At 37.1% G+C, this 20,948-nt stretch overlaps 1 protein-coding gene across 2 annotated transcripts in view; it reads left to right on the top strand.

The window, feature by feature from the left end:
- The window catches only part of hpse2 (heparanase 2), a 57,400-nt gene that overhangs the window by 1,660 nt on the left and 34,792 nt on the right, over nucleotides 1-20,948 (top strand). Inside the window, exons 2-5 of one of the 2 annotated variants that reach the window (XM_080869780.1) lie at nucleotides 1,212-1,405; nucleotides 2,552-2,857; nucleotides 4,554-4,708; nucleotides 5,783-5,944. In XM_080869780.1, coding sequence (XP_080725906.1) covers nucleotides 2,595-2,857; nucleotides 4,554-4,708; nucleotides 5,783-5,944 — 580 coding nt within the window. In that variant the 5' untranslated portion in view covers nucleotides 1,212-1,405; nucleotides 2,552-2,594. Of the gene's footprint in view, nucleotides 1-1,211; nucleotides 1,406-2,445; nucleotides 2,858-4,553; nucleotides 4,709-5,782; nucleotides 5,945-20,948 lie in introns of those variants that run through there. The other variant, XM_080869779.1, reaches the window with a different exon arrangement.

Raw genomic sequence — 20,948 nt, 5'->3', positions numbered from 1 at the left:
GCTGCGGTCAGTAATTTTTTTTCCCCTCACAAAGCAATAATTTCCCATGATTGCAGCAACAGATCTTGATTTTTATACAGCAGCAGTGTCTTTAACATTAAACACAAAACAGACAGAAAAATACTCAGTTTAATTAAAGCTGCGAATCATTTCCTGAACAAACTATTGTAAAGTTTACATTCAAAAGAAGCAACGAGAACATTACCGCACATCATGATTAAACTCTCCCTTCAAATTATTAAATACGAAATTAGAGTAGGTTAGATTTGATCGAAGAACTAGTCTATTGTAATAGTAGCAGACTATTTTCCCTCACTGAATATGTTTAACTGATTTAATATTTTCCTAGAAAGTTTTTCTTCTTCCACTGACAGCTTAGAGTTAACAACATAACTTTATATATAACTTGTGCATTTTTCACTTCTTTTTATACCGGCCCGTGGAGAAGCTGAGAGTGTAAAAAGTCACCGTGCTGTTTTGTTTGGTTTAAATTTGAGTTTCAAATCCAAAAACAACAAACCAAACCGTTTTCAAATTTCAGCAGTACAGTCGATCGGTAGGCCGTAAAGGAGTTTAACATTCACTAAAACAACAGCAAAGAGAAAATATAATAGACAAAAATTTCCTGCGTACTCATCCTCATTATCCATGCCATTTCCTCTTAGAATATTATATGATAGTGCTGTTTCGATAGGCTAAAGGTTCCGTTTTCCTTCTTTTAGAATAAAATATCCTCAAGGGTGAGATAGATGTCCCAAAACGCATTTGAGATCTAATTATATGAAAATGTTAAATATTTTTCCACTGAAAACTAAAACTGTGGTTGAATTGAAAGCGCATGTTAATTATGATGTTATCTGCGCCAACTGACAATATGAAGAAATGCGGAAAATCAGACTTTGTGCTTTTCTGCTGCTCTTGTTGACCGTGGGTCTGCTTCTTCTAACAGGCCGGAGAAAACAGGCTACCACCCCACGGAGAACGTTACGTCAGAGTTTCTGACACTCGTGAGCGACACTAAGAAATATCAGCCCACTTTGTACCAAATAAAATCTTTTAATCTGCTTTGTGGGGAACTTTTGTGTCCCTAAACCTAAAGCCTGACTGCTTGGATGATTCTGTGTTGTGGCTTCGTGGATTCGTGAGTAGGTGTTGTATACCGGAAAGAAACGATTAAATTGAGCTTAACTTTGTGCATTTTTTCTCTTAAGTACTTCGTTGCTCATCTGTGAGACAGCAGTGACCTTAAACGACAATCGCCTGAGGAGAGCTTGGCGCATTGCGCCCTGGAAAAAAAGAAATAAGCGGATGGGGGGAAGCGCAGTAGCCTGCACTTTGGTTGGTGTGTGCTTGCTCACAAGTATCCCAAGAACATCTGGACTAAAGCCATATAAAGAATTTATAGGTAAGTTCCATGTGCGGAGACTTACATCCCAAACTGGTTTTGAATGCTTCTGAAAAGAGGCCAAATATCCAGACTGGCATCTCCAAGTGCCATCTCTAAAATGTGCAATCAATAATCTATTTGTCAAGAAAGCAGAGCCTTTGCAATGATCATGAGTTATGCTGCTGACAAGATCTGTTTTTGTTTTGAAGCTGAATTTTTGTTCTTTTGAACAACAGCCTCGAGATTCTTTTACTTTTAATATTTTCGACTTTTTGCTGGAACGTTTAGTTTAAGAAATACGACGTAAAACGTCTCTGCTGTAATAATTTCTTATGATGGACAACTGAGATTTTCAGTTTGGCCAGGCGATTAGAGGCCTGCGTACGGTCAGCCTGAATTTAGGTGAGTCTAAGCACAACTTCTGGAAGATCTTTATACAGTCTCCCATTGCGCTATCAATATGGTTATTCTAAAATTATTTTTTTCATATGACAGTATTGCATACATTTAATCCAAGTTTTGCTTTTCTTCAGCTTTTTTTTTAAATGATTGATTATTATCTTTCCGAAAGGACCAGCCGCCATGGCTTATCATTTTTAAGGAAAAAAGCCTTTTATCCTCGCCCAAAGGACTTAATCGGTTCTAAATGTGTACTTTTCTTACTTGTTGGTATTTGAGTATACCTTAATTACTGGACTGAACTCGAGTTTTCTACAAAATCTGATTTTGATTTTACCATTATAACAGCGTTTTAAGAAACAACGATTAATGTCAGTTTCTTCAGAAAACAATAACCTCTGTATTCGGTGTTTAGGAAAAAAAAACTGCAATCATAGTTCGTAAGACTAAATTCTTATACTTGTGAACTGGGAAGACTTTCGAGTAGTCTGTCCTCATACCTCGGAGAACCTTAGAGGGGCGGTACTGTCTTCTCTCCTCCTACCAGTTCTTGCTCTCACAACGGGAAAGGCTGGCTCGGGGCGTGCGCTCTTGCGTGCCGCTCCCAGAAATACTCGGAGGGGCGGGGGGGGGGGCAGGGGCGGAGGGGGGTGAGACAGCTAGACAGGAAGACAGATCCAGATCGATGAGACCGAGGTATAGAACCGCCATCGAACTCCTCGGAAGCAGAGTTTGTTTAGTGCTTGATTTCTTTCCACCTTTAAGCTTCTTTGCGCACACTGATCCCCCTGCTCTCCAAACCAAGAAGATGCCCAAATCCTCTCCGCGCGTATTCCCATGGCCCTCCCTGTGGCTGGCATCGTTGCTTATTTTGATGGTGCAGTCGGTGCTCTCGTCCTCCTCTACGTATCAGAGACCTGCAGTCGCTGGGAAGCGCCAAGGCTTCTTGGAGAGGACGCTGGTTCTCCTGGATGTCAACACCCGCAGTTCAATCAGAGTCCTCAACGAAAACTTCCTCTCTCTCCAACTGGACCCCTCGATCATCAGAGACGGATGGCTGGACTTTCTGAGGTACAAAAGAACCCTTTCCTGCTTGTCGTCTACATCGATCTATATGGGTGCCCTCCTCTAAAATATTTGGAGGTTATTTTATTCATTACGCACGCAGCCACGTTGTCTGAGTTGTCATGGATCGATCCAGCACGTTTCCTTCTCACTCCGGGAACCAAGCAGTCCAGTTCTCCATACTGATTCTGACTGAGGTTCGCAAAGTTTAACTTTAAAAAAGACTACACTGAGAGTGGACGATTCCTTCAAAAACTGTCCATTTAGGGTTGCAGCTGTTATAGTCTACAGTGTGCACTGTTGCATCAAGATTTGATAAAAATGATCTAATGTCTATCTAAATCTAAAATGCAAAATGTCACTTTCATAAGTTAGCCAATCTACTTTTCACCTTCTGAAAATAACTAAAAGAACAGATCGACTGGTTCCAATGGCAGCTATGTTGCATTTTTTTTTTTTTTTTTAATAATGAAGGGTAACTATTTATTTACTGCTGACTTTTCACCCTGAGTATTTCTCTGAACAGTTGGAAGAAAGCACAGACTGAGACCACGACCCGCGCCACTGTCACAATATTTTGGCTAATGAAGCGCAGCATTATTAAAACCCAGACTTTCAATAATAACTTTAAAGTGTGTTTAAACTAAACACACTGACAATACCCTAAGAAGTCTCTGGCCCGCTATGACATGTATTGAGTAATGCCAGATAATGTTATTCGGTACAGCTTCTTATATAAACTGGAAACCACTCAGTGACAAAGAATGAGCACATCTTAATCCGCGCGTGGCCCATTCTCGGTTATTATTTTACAGTAAATATATGACAACATTTGATATTTTATTCACATAGCCGTTACACTTCTACGTGTCACCTAACCACTGTTCCAACTTTGATTTTTATATTTATTATTATTGTAGTTCGTATTGTTGTTTCTTACCCTTACATTGAAATGACGAGGATTCATATGTGTGATCAACCAAAATTAAAAATTCAGTAAGACTCGTGGGCCGTTTCCGCATTTTTCATAATTGAACTGGATTATGTGGTTTAGACTGACAATCGAGCAAAGTAGAAGTCTCTCTCTATACTTTGAATTAGTTTTTTAAAAAATGAAAACTTCATACTCACTAAATATGAACTTAACTTGAATAGCTTTGTATGGACTACACGCTCCTTTTGATCGGCCTCTATTTCACGTGAATAAAGAACATGAATAAGTAAAAGGCAGCTTGAGTGTATGAAAGAAAATAGGTAAAGAAACAGCAAGTTAGTTGGGAAAAATATTTTTAAAATATTGAGGATAGAATTGTTCGTCAACTACACAAAGCATGTGTGTGTGTCGTTTTAATCCTTTGTTCATCAGCTTATGGCCTTGTACTACCTGCTGTAGTGGCTGCCAAATGCGTCGTGGGTCTGCAGACGAGGGGAAAAAGTTTTATGATAGACCTGCAGCAAATTAGCAGTTACGGGAAAATCCAATTTCTTCTGTAGCTAATCTGTTTAATAGCTGGATGGTCTGAAGTAAACGGAACTGAAGAACGGGAGACAGGACGATCACAGAGAACGACGACTTTTTACTGACTTTAACAAATATATCCCTCGTTATAAATGTACACAGGTTAGCAGTTTTAACGTGTGAGTCTAGTCTGTAAAAACCACCCAGTTGCTGAAGTGTTTTCTTTTTGTCCCATATCCGCAGCTCCAAGCGGCTCGTGACCCTGGCGCGAGGCCTGTCGCCCGCGTTTCTGCGCTTTGGTGGAAAGCGAACAGACTTCCTGCAGTTCAACAACCAGAAGAACCTCGCCAAGTTCAGAGGGCCGGGACCAGACTACTATCTGAAAAACTACGAGGACGGTGATTAGACATGACATTTTCTCCTCTCTCTCTGGCCCCAGTATTTATTTTAGACCGACTTTTAGAAGATGATTAAATGTTTGCTCTCATGTCAGTCCCCATTTCTTTGAGGGAATGTTAAATCCTCTGAAGCTAGGGTTGCCTATTTCTTCATAAAACGCTGTGCTAGTTTAAGGACTCCTAGCTAAAACGAAAGCGAAGACGAGAGAAACAGAAGTTTAAAAGAAAAGTTAGAAAACAAATAATTTTACTAGCCGCTACAACTGTTTTTAATATATCGATCCTATAGTATGGTTATGCCTTTTTCACAGCAGGACGTTATGACATGAACACAGGTGTTATCATCTTAATTATGATTCACACCTTAAAAGCACAAAACCTTCATTAAAGTTGTTGGAAACACCTGTGTTTACCTAACATTTCATGTCACAATGGCGGCTTTTCGCCGTGGTCCGCAGAGCCAAATATTTAGTTTTTCATAAATAAAAAACAAAAAAAACATAAATAAATAAAAATTAAAAAACGGCAGATATTTGGCTAGATATTTTTATATGGCTTCACTAAAGTGTGTTGAAAAAATATTAGAAACACGTCTTAGTATAACCCAGTGGACTACAGTTTAACGCATCCCTAATGTGTACACTTTAAAAATTAACTTGGATTAATTTTATTTAAATAGTTTGATCGCACACTTCATGTTAGACACATGATAAAGGCAGAGCACTAGACTGTATTCATTTTAGATAAATGTGTGTTATAAAAAAAAAGTCACAACTGAGGATGTAAATGGCGATGTAAGGAGGTGGTCTATATACTTAGTCTTGCTAGATATCAATAAAACACGTGTGTTTCTTTGAATAGTAACAGACTGGGTTACAGATATAACTTTATGTTCTGGCTTTGGCAGTGTGTTAAACTGCCGCAGCCTTCTGGTTTCAGTGTCAAATTACAATTTTAAAATAAAATAAAAAAAGATATGTACAATTAGTTTGGGGTGAAAAATTGCAACATAGGTTTCTCTATGGCAAAAATATTAATAAAATAATAATTTTTTCCATTCATTCTGGTTTTCAGATATTGTGCGCAGTGACATTGCACTGGACAAGCAGAAGGGCTGCAAACTGGCCAGCCATCCTGATATAATGCTGGAGCTGCAGAGGGAGAAGGCAGCCACCACCCAGCTTGTTCTGCTAAAAGAGCAGCTGTCTAACATCTACAGCAACATTACAATAACAGGTAGGAGATCACACGCACACGCACGCACGCACGCACAAAATAGGCCTTTTTTGGCACTTATTCATATCCTGGCGTATTGTCCTGCAGTTTGTTCATACACATGCATGTGCACTCACATGAGGTTCAAAGCACACCAGTGTAAACCATCAGCTTTCAGAATGACAAATGTAATTTGTAAAGGAGGAATGTAAGGATGGATATAGGGGTGCAGCAGCAGGCAAGTAAACAGAGCACTGACATTTTCGCTGGTTACAGTTAACTCAACCTGACCGCAGAAGGAACTCTGACGTCTTGATGTTGGGTGGGCTGCATTTCTTATCTGTTTTCCTTTGTGATTGATTGGGATGGAAATAAGAAGCTGCAGGAGAGGATAGTAACAGAGGCAAAAGTAAAATATTGGATTTATGTTTTAAAAGTATTGTACTGCTCAGAAAAGTCCACAGACTTGGACTTGGTAATAAATTGGCTGCATCTGTCAGCAATAATTAATTCATGCTGTTTGTTTGGTTTCAGAGGACTTTGGATTCAAAATAAAATTGTAGTTGATTACTAGGAAGGTTAAGTCTTATGCACGCCCTTTTTATCTTCGTTAGCATGTTGAAAAGTCAGTGGGTTGGAATTGTGTTTTGGGTTGGTGGGATTTTTATACCAAAATCTGAACCACCCAAAAAAGAGTTTCAAAACCTGTAAGTTCTTTTGGAAAAGTAATGTTGGACTTGGGAATTAGCAGGGACCTGAGTTGAAGGGAATCATTAGATACAGTGATGTACATGACCACGTGTTCTCTGTCTGGAGACATTAAAAATATTTGGCCATGCAAATCTTAAAGTCATTGATAAATTATGTAAAGAATCCAAATATACGTTAATTGAACCCCGTTGAATGTGCCACTAATATTTTGGTCATAACATGCAGAGAACAAAAAAGCCTTGCATGAGTTGGTCTACAGAGTATTTTTCATGTATTCAGACTGTACTGCTTCCCTGGGACAGACCCTCTGTGTGTTGCTGTGTGAGTGATAGAGGCAGATATGAAGACCATACATCAGCTGCATATTTTCAAATAGTCTCAAGTGCAACAGTGAAAACACAGACATATCGCATTTATCACAGTAGGCAAATACACAGAAGAAGAATTTGTACCTGCTCGGGTGTGGGGTCAGTTCACAAGTTCAGGTCAGGAGTTATTTACTGTAGCACCCTATCATTAATACTGATCTGTTGACTGTGCAAAAAAACCCCATGGCCTTGCAGTATTTCATTGTATCACTGTAGGAACTGAAGATTTTACACAGAGTTCCAGCATTTTTGGACATCTACTGTGCATGAGAGTTTGAAGTTTTTTGGGGGGTTTGTTTCTTTGTCTTTTTTTTTAACAGCCAGATCTATTGTTGATCAAACATGCTGGTAGCAATTACGTAATTATATTTTCTTGCATTGTTGTCATATGGTGCTCATATGAATACAAATTTAAAGACACAGTACGAGCAACTAGTAATGTGGATGTTATGGCCAAGCTTGTTGAGACATGCAACTTGTATAATTTCAGAAAAGCATATAACATGACTACTGTGCGAAACTGTAAGATCAGCAGAAAATAGTGTTGGAGTATCCAGTTCTGCAGTTCAAATCTCAACAAATACTTATTACACACACAATGTTGTTGTGATGCATTGACATCATTTGCATTATCATTCTGATATTGTCTGAGTTGCTGTTTCTTGAAAAAGAAATAGCCATAATCTTAAAAAAACATGATCAGGACACCTAGTCCCAGTCTTACATGTAGTATAGTGCTAATGTTGCTCAAAATTAAGACCACATTTCCCATAAACCCTGCTGCTTCCTGTCACAAAGAGGATGTTAGCAGCAGCAGCTGCAGCATAGAGGAGAGGCAACAGCTTGTCTCAATGACTAAAAGATATGTTATTTTATCCTGTAAATACTGTTTTCAAACTGTTTTTAAATTTGCTGAAGCAAGTTGATGAAGTATAATCTTAAAATATTGATACATTTAACCTTTTGTGAATATGAACTAATTGTTATTTTCCTAGATTTGAGACATTTTAAGTGTTTGGGACTCATGGAGAATCATATCCTTTTAAATGGTAAAACCTCAGTTTGGAGACCCATAGGGTAATGCTAGTTTTACGCAGGTGCCACATTTCTTATCAGACTGCACTTAATTTAGCGAAAGTCTTTTCACAAAAACATCTAATTTTTCCAAACACAGGCTAAGCTAAAAGCAATTATTTGAATCTATTAAGGAAATTGGTGAGGCTATTGGTTTCTTTTAAAGGTGCAAAAACAAAAAATGTGGAACTGAGCAACCATTAGTTGAGAAATAAGTCACCAGAATGCACGCTGATGACACTGAAAAAGTCCTGAAAGTGTGAACATGTTTGTGTGTAAAGTCCAATCTGTGCAGAAACTTCATCTCTGTGCTGGAGAGAAACAGGGGTTCAGAGGCACTAAGGATGTGTTTAAATATGGTCTGGTAACAATTAGTCAAGATCTGTGTGTGTGTGTTTGTGTGGGTGGGTGTGTGTGCTTGTGGTGTGTGTGTGTGTGTGTAAAGGCAGGTGGTGTTTTAAAGACCTTTAACAGTCTCTCTCCATCCTTTTCCACTCACCACTGTCTGACCTTTGGCCTAGGCTTGTTAGAGCTATCAGTAATGGGGCCACTCTGAGTTTACATGCGCAGACACATTCAGCTGGGGTATGAAGTTGAGAAATTACCATGACCTTAGACAAGGTCATGGCGAGCGTCATTTCATGTCTCTCTGCAGGAGAATATTCCTCCATCAAGGATCACTTCCTGGACCTTTTTCTCTTTTTTTGCTTTACTTTTTCTTCTCTAACTCTATCAGTTTCCTTTTCTTCATAACACAACACCTCTCTTATATTTACTGTTAGTTTAGCTATTCTGATTTCACATGAGGATAGGCATGTTTTACACTGAATGAAGCGACCAGTTCGTTCAACTTGGGACATTGAAAACCTCGTTCATGTATTGAATACTCAAAGGATAGACATAATTCAATTTAGGAATTCCTATACTGTGTTATTCTTGTCATATAAAACTGGAAGATCAGTATTTGTGAATAGGAACCAGAAGAAAATCTTCCAAAAACAGAGAAATCTGAGAAGCAAGAGTGAAGAGGAGGACATTGTCAGTAATGAGGTCTGCAGCTGCTTGCAGGAGAGTGAATGGAAAGTTTTCTACTTTACTTTAAAAGTATCAATGATCTTGAAATGTTTTCTTTGACATTAAATACAAAAAGAACTCATCTAATCAGTGTTTCTATAGTTCTAGCTGAAAACAGCTGCACCAATGGGAAGAAACTGCATTGTGCCTACACTAATATATATATATATATATATATATATATATATATATATATATATATATATATATATGGTGACAGAGATACAAAAAGCTACACTGTCCTTTGCTGTTAAAATTTAAAAAGCAGAGTCTGTCTTTAGGCAATACTGAATATGAATATTATGATATGATTTCTTATACCTTTTGCAAAAACTGCATAAAATCAATATTTGTCATATTCAATGCAGCCCTACCCAGACACTGAGGTAATAGTATTATTTGGTTGGTTATTTTATGTTTACATGCGTGAATAGTTATATCATTGGGGGAGGAAGTATCTTGATGAAATATGGCAGTTGATTAGCAGTTGATTTCCTCATAAAGGCAAGATGTCAAACTCCAAGATAACTGGCAGTTTTGTGGTCCTTGCTAAAGCCAGCTGTTGCTTGTTGGAGAAGCCAAGAATGAAGATCACTGCAGAAGGAGTAAAGTTATTAGGACTTTAAATTAGTAGTGTCCCCTGCACAAACTATTGCAAAGAGGAGTCATTATGTGATGGTACATAGAGATGAATTTATTTTAATTGAGTATAGTGAGACAAAGATGACCACTTCACTTGATCAAATTTTGGTTTGAGATGACACACTTAAGAATATTATTTTAATGTAAGATGAGTCAAATGTTGGCTTCATGATCTAGCAGATGGTTTGGAGCCTGACGTCACAATTTAGCCTCTACTCTTTCTCTGTTTCTTAGTCTGATCTCACACTCGCAGTATTAAGTGACATGAATGTTTATGGGATTTAATCAGTTGTTAGGTATACGCAAACATTACTGAGAGTAGATCAGACACTAATACCATGAGCCTCTCTCTGTAAGTTGGCACAGTCAAGGCTAGAAACCGCTAACAGAAAGATGCATAGCTCCCCAGGAAACATGAGAAGAATGACAGAAAAGTGAAATATGTTAATGTTTATGTAATGTATTCTTTGCAACAAATGTTCTTGTGCACTTGATAAAGGTCATTGTGCTTAAATGAAATCTTGGCCACGTAGTTTGTTTGGCGTGTGTACAATTCTACCTAAACATGAAGTCTACATGTAAAACTGAAGGGTTTTTTGTCAACGACTGTATGTTTCAGTGACTTAGTCAGTGTTCAGATTCTGAGTTGCAACATATGGGAGAATAGAGGAGAATTTCACTGTATGCATATCTCAAATGTTCCACAGAGTTAGTGGATAGCCTTTCTAAGCCTGCTAGAAAATATGAACAGGGCTGGACATGCAAACTTTGATTATTATGTTTGACTGTTTTCATTAATACTGTACACACTGCTGCACTCTAGCTTGTGAAACCAGCTGTACTTTTGTGTACACACTTGATGTAAAACTGCACATCAAATGTGTAAACACATATTGAAATATTTCACCCCAGCTCAGATATCAAATCGGATTTTTTGTGCGAAAAACTCCTATCCTGTGTGCAGTACAACTGTGAAAACTGAAATGAAATTCTTGACAGAAAGCGTAATGAGACACTAACATACAGGAATATGTTAAAAATCTGGAAAGGCAAACATTAGGAACAGAACGGGGAATTCACTGAACATCTGTGAATGGCTTGAAAATGTTATAATCAAAACAAACTGGCACAGCTGTCTATAGCCTCTAGTTATAACTTTCTCTTTTTAAAAAAATCAAAACGCATTTTCTCGCAGCACTGGGAAACATGCTCTATTCTTTGTATTTGTTCTGCTCACCATCTTCTCCCAGACCTTTATCACTCCTCTTCTTAATCGTATGCTTTAAACTCTTTCGTGAGTGACCAGAAGTGTTTCTCCAACGGCTTCCTCATCTTTTTGTTTAAAATTGCCTCAGTTAGTATGTTCACACTTTGCGTGAACTGTAATGGATTTGGTTTTTGGTGTTGCAGCTGCTTCAGTACCCGGACCATCTTTAGCTCACTGCTGAATACAGATTTATGAGAGTTTCCCCTGCCAAGTTTCACACGGTAACACTACAGTGCAGCCAGTTGCCATGTCAGCAGGAGAGTGAATATAATCTGCTTTGATTTGTATATATCCATAATGATATTATTAGATATGAGCAGCTATTGCGGTTCTTGGACAGAGTGGAGGTAGTTGAAAAAACATTAAAGGTTGTGTGCATATTTTTTCATGCAACGTATTGCCCAACTGTTTACTTTATTGTACTATTAAAAGAAGCGATGCTAGAACCCTGCTGTGTTGTCCTGCCAATAGCTTAAGGGAGTCAGAAGCATAGCATTTCTTTTCACAGATACGTGAAGTGTGAGTTTTAAGTATTTTTCTGCCTTCAAACTGCACTCACACTTAGGTGAAGCAAAATTACTGCTGTCTTATATGGAGTTTGTGTTGAAGAGGTTTTGCAATAGTAATTTCACAAATTTTAATTAAATTCTTTTGCATTTTTAAACTTTTTATTTATTGCAAAGAAGAAATATTTAAATTGGACTGTTTTGTGTTCTGCCAATTCAAGCAGTAACTGCAAACTGGACAAAGCCTATTATGATAATACCCAAAATAAGCTTTTCCAAATTAGCGTTAAATTCTGTTTGAAATTCAGAATTGTTTTCCGGTCTTAGGTTTTACATAGTAGTTTTTTTGTTTTGTTTTTTTGGGTTTTTTTGTTTGTTTTTTTTTGCAGTATTACATTAGATGCAATACACACACTTATGAAAGCGCATTAGAACCAGACTGGGGACAGTACTGTTGGTATCCACACGCTGAAATCTGGGCACACACTTGATTTGAAAAGTCAATATTTTTCTGACAATGACCTGCCTGAAAACCAGTTAACAAAAACAGGATTTATAGTTACAAAAGGGATCCATGTGTCAAAAAAACACACCATAAATTTAAAGTGAGTAGTAAAATTATTAATGTCTTCATTACTTGCACACCTTGAGCAAATTTTCTGCACTTTAGTTTACCTATTGGCTTAAAATGTATCCCATCTGCTTTTATATCTTTTGAAACAAGACATGCTCTTTTCTTTTGGGTTTTTGTTCAGAACCATAACCTTCTTTGTAGTTTTTTTATATATATTTTGTGGCTTTCAGGGATTTACTTCATTGCATTTGTCCTCTCGGTCACCATGTGTATCATCTTAGCGCAGATGTGTTTAAAGTCATGTTCATTTTAAGTGTATCTGTAATAACCATTCTCTAAATAACTTGCATCATTAGATTATTCATGTTCATGTGCACACTGAAAAGATTTGGATCCAGACTTAAACCCTGCGGCACGTCACTGCAACCAGTTTCACACACAGAGCCATTTACAGCATAACTCAAAGTAGTGAATTATCTATAGACAAAGGAGCTCAGTCAGAACATGACTACATGTGAATTTGTGTGACCTTTTTTTTTATGTGTGTTTGGCTGAATTTATAAAGTGCTTTTTTCTCATTCTTACATGTCAGTTTACAATTATCACCAGTGATGTAATCTCAGCGTGACAAACGTTTGATTGCCATATAGCCTACTTTTTTTCCTTACTCTTTCCACATGGCCTACACAGATCCAGAAGTGTCTGTTTTTCCTTGATCGAAAGAATACCCAGTGTTTAAATCATGGATGGACATAACATGTAATTCCATGTGTTTGCAATATGCCCCGAGACAAGTGCCAGCAACCTGCAAACGAATGTCATTTTAATAGCCTGATGCATGGGAAATGTTTGAAAGCAGTCCTTCCTCTCCCGTGATTGTTTGGCATGACATCCAACCTCCACATTTTTCTTCAGAGCTCTAGAAAACATACGTTTTGTGTCAAATTTCAAATCATGGCACTGTGTTCTTGACTGCTTTGAGCAAGCTTGTACCAGTGGGATGGCTCTGTTGCTGGAATGCTGGTACCTCTTGAATATATGTGTGTCTAGGTCTCCGTGTGTGTGTGTGTTTATACAGACTGTAAGTGTGTGTATGGGTCCAGATGAAGTTGTTATCCCGAGGCAGAAAACATGCCTCCTTCATTACCAGTGAGACACATTTTATTTCCTTAATTTGACTCTTAGGCTGTCATCTGTTATTTATGAGATTACCCTGTGTGTGTGTTTGTGTGTGTGCCTGTCCATATGTATTCATTGTGTGTACAGTTTGCACTGGAAATAGGGTCTGGTAAGGGGCTAAAAAGCTGTAACTGCTGTTTAGAGAGGTGATTTGACTTGGTGTTTAAGAATGTTACGCTAATGTTTCTTCTCTCAACTACTTACCCTGGAATTTAACACATTCATTAGCATCGCACAAATGTTGGCAACATTGCTACATGCGTGTGTGTGCTCCAGGAAAGTGTCTGCTATTTCTTGTAGCGAGAGAATACAGTTTTGCGGGGCTGAGCCGTCATCAGTACGTATCTAAGGAGTTGAGTCAATTTTAGCATGAGTACATAAACACTGTTCTTTTATATTACATTTTTATATTAAGAAATTAAAATAAAATATTTTCATATGTTTTACCTGAATAATTTTAATATAATTTTTTTCCTCCTACATTCTGCTTAACGTTTCTGTAATACTTAGTTGCAGTGGTAAATGTAACTTTAGATATATAATATATATGCACAGTTGCAGAATATGGATGAGACTACTTACCACCTTTTCAGACTGACGTTCTTCCTCTAGTTTAATGTGATTTGCACCCAATGTTTTCTAACCATAATCATTCACATTATTCCTGTTGGATAAATTGTTTCTTTCCTCTCTTTGGTTCATACTTTGTGTTCATACTTTAACACTGGGGATATTCAACTTATTGTGTCATCGTGCACTAAACCCCATCCCCCCTCAAAAAAACGTTGCTTTCATACATGTTTGGCATGTTTTTCTTTGGCCACTTGTGAACCCTGTTTAATTCTGTTCCTTTTTTTTCATTTGGAGCATATGTTGGATTGTGTTGGACCTTGTCAGAGGCCATCTATCACTCCATGGTGTCCTGCTGAGTTGGAGATTCACAGCACAGCCCTCAACTCTCAAAATGAGAAAACAAGAGCATGAGTGAAGAATAAGAGAGCAGAGAGAAGGGGGAAAAAATGGGGAATGAATAGAGTGAGAAGTGAACCAACAGACTGATCAAAACGGAAGTATAAAGAGCAAAAAGAGAGCAAAACTTGAAGATGAATAAAACATTTCAACTCATGTGAGACCTACAGTTTTTCTCTAGAACAATCTTTTACCATCTCAGCCAGGCCCAGCACTTAAGATCCATCGCACAAGCCAACACCTGTGGTGTAAACTGTGCCTTCAAGGTTGAGCAAACCTGTAAATGTTCAGGGATCAGTAGCTTCACAAGTGTTAGATTTCCCAACAGCCTCAGAGCACAAATAACATCTTCAAAGCACCCTTCCAAAAACATCTTTAATAACTAGGGTGTTTCCAAAAATCTTTCACAACCCACTAGCTTGTGTCAATTTCTTGTTACCACTGATGGATGGAAATCAGGACAGTCAATTTTTATAATGATTTTTTTTTTTGGCATGTTTATAAAAATACCATATTATATTGTTTCTGATGTACTTCTATTTTCATAGCTTAAAAGAAATCACAGTTGCCTTTAGAAAACTATTAAAAAAAACTTGTTATCACTAAGAAAGGAGGGGAAACACCATAATTGAGAAAGTATGTGTCTCCTTGTTGAAGTGGTTAGGAAATAAAGGGCAAGTTCTATCTGCTTCAGGGGCCTTGCTGCTGGCTGTCCATGACCTTTGACCTGGACATAAAAAGAGGACATCTAGGTGCCTTAGAGGGATGTGTAAAGAAGCTACTTCCTAAATTTTTATGTGTAAATATATTGTTTTTGAGGTGGTGTCTGAAGACCCTGTTATTTGTAAAACAAAAAACAAAACAAATGAAAAAAATGCATAATATTCTTGATTATGAAACCCATTACTTAACAATATATATTATTGTCCTCTTCCATCTACTCACTGACCCACATATCCCAAAATGATCTCATATATTTAATAAATAATTCAAGTGATGTAACAAAGTGAAGATTGATGCCAGATTTTTTTTAAGTGGCTTCAGTATTGGCTCAGTAAATTGTAAGTTGTTTTCCAACACATAACTCAAATGACAAACAGCAGTATAATGCAATTCCTCCATTATAAATTTGTACCTCAGTGTGAGAATTCAAAGAAAGAATTACTGTGTTGAGGCAACATCCTCAAATATACCTGCTACTTTACTGGGACTCATTGATTTGTTACAGAGTCATATCAGTTCATTGTTAACAGCTGCCTCTGAACTATGCAAATCCTGCTGTTCTTAAAGCAATATTTCTGCATTAAAAAGCTCAGGACATGCATGACATACATGCATTATTCAGTCTGGGAGTTATCTTTTCACACATCTATTATCTTGAAGTTCTGATGTGCAACCAACCATAAACTGTATGTATAATATGGATAACTTCACCTGGTGGCTGGTAAAAATACTGTTCTGAAACACCAACTTGAACATTTTGAAATATGGACTGACAAGTCCAGGATTTGCAGTAAGATGGAGATTTGTCTATTATAGCACATCCACTAATCAAATCAGACCCCATTTTTGTCTAAAAGGCCTAATTAAAAAGAAAAAAAATCATGCTGTACTGAAGAAGGCTTTAAACTAAATTGTACCAGCATAAACTGGGTTTGATGGGGGGGTTTTTTTGGTTTGTTTTTTTTAAATAGAAAGATAACACAGTAACAACATTGAATGAAGGAGGTGGGAACATGCAAATAATAAATCAGTATTGAAAACTGATTTATTAATGCTTGCAACATGCAGTTTACTGCTAATTTTGCTAATATTTAACGTAAAAGAAAGTATGTCTTTTTTTTGCATTTGAAATACACTAATTCCTCAGTAAATCTGGCCCTAAGTAACTAATGGGGTCATTTTTCTTGGACTTCTGATGAATTCGACTTACGTTTTTTAACAGTGCGAGTGCACGCCACGTCCTTTAGTAATGCTGCAGGTTTAAAGCACATTTGCTTCACTTTTCAGACCCTGAGACATATCCATCTTTTAAATACAGTCTGTAGATATATAACATGAGTATGCATCAAGTACATCTCTAACTTACAAAGAAAGTGGCTCAAGTATGTCAAATCATGCTCTGTGTCGATATAGTTACCTATAAACAACATTAGTTGTTTCCTTCCTTCAGATCTCTATAATGAAAATCCAGACAAAAGCTGAGTATCGTGTCCTCTAGAAAGATTAAAACTGCAGGTGCCCAGCTACCTTCCACAGCAACGATTCATAGACTTTATCCCAAAAAAACCAAACAAATCCAGTGCTCAAACAACATAATCCAGAGTTGCAGGAAATTGCTAAAAAGTCTTACAAGGAAACCGACTTCACAGGGGAATCGTCTCTTTGTATTTTTTCCCCTTTTTTCCTTTTTTTTTGTTGCTTGTTTTCATTTCTGTTTATTGTGAAAGATTCTGATCACTGAGCAGCTTTAGGGAGTAATGGATTACAGTGTGGGTTTTTGTTTACACTTGAAAAATGTTGTAAACTGAAGTGAGAGAAGCACGGTGGGCTGTGTGTTTTGATCAGATAGAGCCTTGAGTCTAAGTCTTAAAGTCAGAACCCACATCACTATCAGAGCCTGTATTTTGTTTGTTTGTAAATCTCTAAAAAAACAAAAAGAAAAAAAAACATTAGGAACTTGGACGGACACATATGGAAGCCAGTTTATGCTTGAATGTTAGGATGGTAACCTACTTTTACTGAGACCAACAACAGATAGCTGTTTGGCTTCAACTTAAAATCAGTCACCTCCGTAAAGTTTTTTGGCTCATTAGAAGAGTAATAGAGGCATAATGTTAGATGTGTGACCAAATTGTTTTCTTTCTCATTTTCCAGAGTCTCTCTTTGTTTCTGTTTTTGTTAATTGGCTTAAGTATCCAGTAATTTGGTGCTTTGGGTTTTTATTTGGAGATTTTATTAGATGCCAGCTGATTGATTGTTACAAGATGACAGAGGAAATATGTAAGATATTTTATGGCCTTTCATCACTTAAGCAGTGCAACCCACTTAACTTATTTATTTTATGTCTTAACCATATTATACAACTGTTTATGTGTTGTAAAGAAATAGAAGGAAAATAGAAAGAAAAGGATGGGAAAAAAATTGGAGTAGAGTGTGTTTCATGCATTAAAGCATCTCAGTTCTTATAGATGGTTGGCCTCAAAGCCCTTTTGCTCTGGTGCGATTTGGCTTTAAAGGAACCCTGGTCTGTGGGACAATGCACTTTGTTATTAAAGGAATTTTATAAGTCCATAAGTGTGTAATGAAATTTGCCTCGGTCAAAGGAGCGAAGCACGGAAAGGAAAACTGGAATTGAATTTTCGTGGTACGTTCCTCAGACCTGCATTCCCTTAGGGAGAGTACAGGACTGCTTGCAGTGGCCCAGGCAAGAAGAGGCCAAGTGAAATCTTTCCCTGAGGTTTTGAACTTTTGCTGTGAATGGCAGGAGCCGACACCTCTAACCAGGAGCAGATGTTTGGCTTGGCCTGGTCTGTCCGCTGGCAGAGTAGGGAACCCAGGGTTTGATTGAGCCAGCATGCCCTACTCACAACACTAATAGCCTGGCTCTGCATTACTTAGGCTACCCCTGCTGAAGTCTGCTGCCTTCAAACTCCTTTACTGTAGGTCTAGAAGAGACATGGGAACTGAGCTGAGCCAAGACTCCTGTGCATTCATCGCAACATTAGAATCTCAACACTGAAGCAAAGCCGTAGCTGATTCTGCTATAATGTTAAGCAACTGGCATCTTTTGATGCTTTTTTAGATTTGCCTTGAGTTTACATTTTTCACTCATCATATGTATGTGTATACAAAATAAGTACACGTCAATTATAGAAATATCAAAAATTGATTGCTTTTAGTCTAACTTGTGTCAGCGGTAAAAATTTTAAGCCAACGTCTCAGTGCATATTTATGTTAAAAATGATCCAGCGGATTCAGGTGATGTTAGATGTTTGTTTTTGTTTTAAGCAAATGAAGGACAGCTGTCTCCAGCGTTTAAGAGTAAATACTGAAGATATTACAAGACACATTGCCTTTTTATCTTCTAAAATCTCCTGATTTTCTTATCCCCCAACATGAAACATTTTTGAAGTTCTAATGTAAACATCTTAGTCCCACCAGATGTTGAGCATCTTCTCTTTACTGGCAACCTTTACTGAAACGTTGAAAAAGACACTGTAAGCTGTCTAAACTGCATGGCATGTACAAGCATAGTCCTTCTACACACTTGGTAAAGATTTCGATTTTATCATATAGTTATAGTTCAGTCATATTTCTGTTTGTGTTTTATAATATAAATGTAATTATGTTACTAAAAATATGTTTAGGATCTGAAAAATGTACAGAGCACATTACTGTCAACTGTAAGCAGGTACAAAAAAACAATGCTTATAAAATCCTAATTATGTATTAATTATTTGTTTTAACTACTTCTTAGCATGACTCTGCCACTTGTCCCTCATGGGGTTAATGTCATACACTGTTTCTAATGGTTAAATAATCTAGGATCAAGATTTGAGGGGAAAAAGTAAATCCTAAAATAAATTCAGTACATCAGCATTACTGGTGAGCAGACATTACTTGGACTGCTTTCTAAAGGATATTCTGGTAAATGGTGCAAATAAAATCACTAATGCTAAAAATGTTTATTCTGATGGATGAACTTGCAGTAATATTTTGACACAGCAATGTATTTTTGAGGTTTCCTACACTGGGTGTAAATGAAATGGTATTTATTTGTAAAACTGGAAAAATATGTGTGATTGAATTCAAATATTTTAGCATACAATATGGTTTTTGCATCGGTTAAAAGTACCGCCACAAGTGTTAGAGCACTAAAGAAGAATGTCATTTTTCTAAACCGCAAACATCTCAACAGACTAATTGACCAAAACATAATAATAAAACAAATCAAAATCTCACTTGCATTCTAGCCTCTGCCAATAAGTCCTTGTGTAGATGGAAAGCAAATGGAGTAAAAAAATGTTTTCAGATGAAGAATAGGCTCAATTTGTTATAGCATTAGGTTCTCAGCAGACAACATCATGAAACTTAGCCAGAGCACAAGACTGTTGAGAGGATGGTTTGAGAGGACTTTTGATGATGTGATTTGTTAAGGTGATTAGTTGGAAAATGTTTCTGTGTTTATTTCCTTGAAAATCTGGCAGGAATATCATCTCTGTCATACTAGGTGCTGTAAAAATCTCATGGGACTGAAGGTTGTTTTGCTGGAGAAATCTGATGATGATGTCATTTTAAAGCTTGCTGTAGAACTGACGTCTTATCATGCATTTCCAAACCAGACATTTAATGTTATTCGAACAAGGTGCGATCGAAGGTTTATGTTATCCACGTTAGTCATAAAAAGCAAACTCTCACCTTTTATAAAATTCACTGCTATCTCCATTATGGCCACGTGAATGGAACGATCGCTTCCAGGACTGCTGCTTGTTTTTAGATCAAGAACTGTGTTGATCTGCAACGTGCTGGATCTCCTCCACGGTGTTAAAACTCTGATCCTTCAACTTAAATTAAATTTTGTGGTAAAGGACAGTTTTGTACAATAACACGCACCATTGTTGAGGTGATTTGCAGCAAATCTCTTCCATCAGATACCAGTACAACTGCATGCTTAGATGCTGATCGTGAGTAACAAATTCTCAGTGCACAAACCTATGAATGTCAAAAAAACCTCAGCTTTCATCACCACTGATGATCCTCATTGTGATTTTGAGTCAGTCTGACACAGAAGTTGGACTGTTTGCTTTGCTTTGAAGGTAGAGGTCCATGATTAAAGCTGCAGACATGCAAGTGCAAGCTGTAGAAAAGGACTTTGCAGTGATTCCATTCTATGTTGCACAAGTATATACAGCTTTTGACCTATATGTCACACAATAAGCAGGCACTGAGAACAATATCTACCAAACAGACATTTGAGGGGCTTATTTTAGGTTTGCTAAATAGCAGTGTTAGATCTTTTCACGTTAAGTAGTGACCACAAGATTTAAAGCTAAAACTGCCTGTTTTAGACAGAAAGAACTGAGTTCCTGTGTAGAGAGCCAACATAACATATATAGGTTTTGGTTTTTGTGACTAAAGTTATTCCATGACATTCCAGAAGAATATAATAGATATGAAAAAAACCCATAAAAGGTCTCCTTGAATGTAAATTTAAAACCTTGAAACATTTTTTTTAGTGTTTTATACTGTGCTAAATTAGCAATTGTGCACTTTTGTCTTCTAATCTTCAAATTTTTATCTTCTAATTTCATAATGTATCATTTTTTTTAAACCTGAAAATATGATGATTTTATCATCTTAAGAGACCTGTAGGATTTTTTTCTCTGGCTTGAACTCACTGGCAAAGTATTGGTTCAGGTATTATCCGAGAATTATTATGAAAATAATACATACATTTCTAAAATGTTATTCCATCATTCAGTCAATTATATTTAATTAGTGCAGTTATAAGTGATTAGATTTGAATTGCAAAATAACAAATGGCTTATGTAGTCGGTATGGTCTGCACATTACGTAGTAGCATTTTTATAAACATTTTCTGTCTTTTCCCAGCATCTGATATTATAAATGTATAATTACCTATAAAAGTTGTTATGCA

This window comes from Rhamphochromis sp. 'chilingali' (genome assembly GCF_963969265.1).
Source record: "Rhamphochromis sp. 'chilingali' genome assembly, chromosome: 20".
In the NCBI taxonomy this organism is placed as follows: Eukaryota; Metazoa; Chordata; class Actinopteri; order Cichliformes; family Cichlidae; genus Rhamphochromis; species Rhamphochromis sp. 'chilingali'.
Note: the sequence above shows the minus strand (reverse complement) of the source record. Positions and strands in the feature narration are given on the sequence as shown.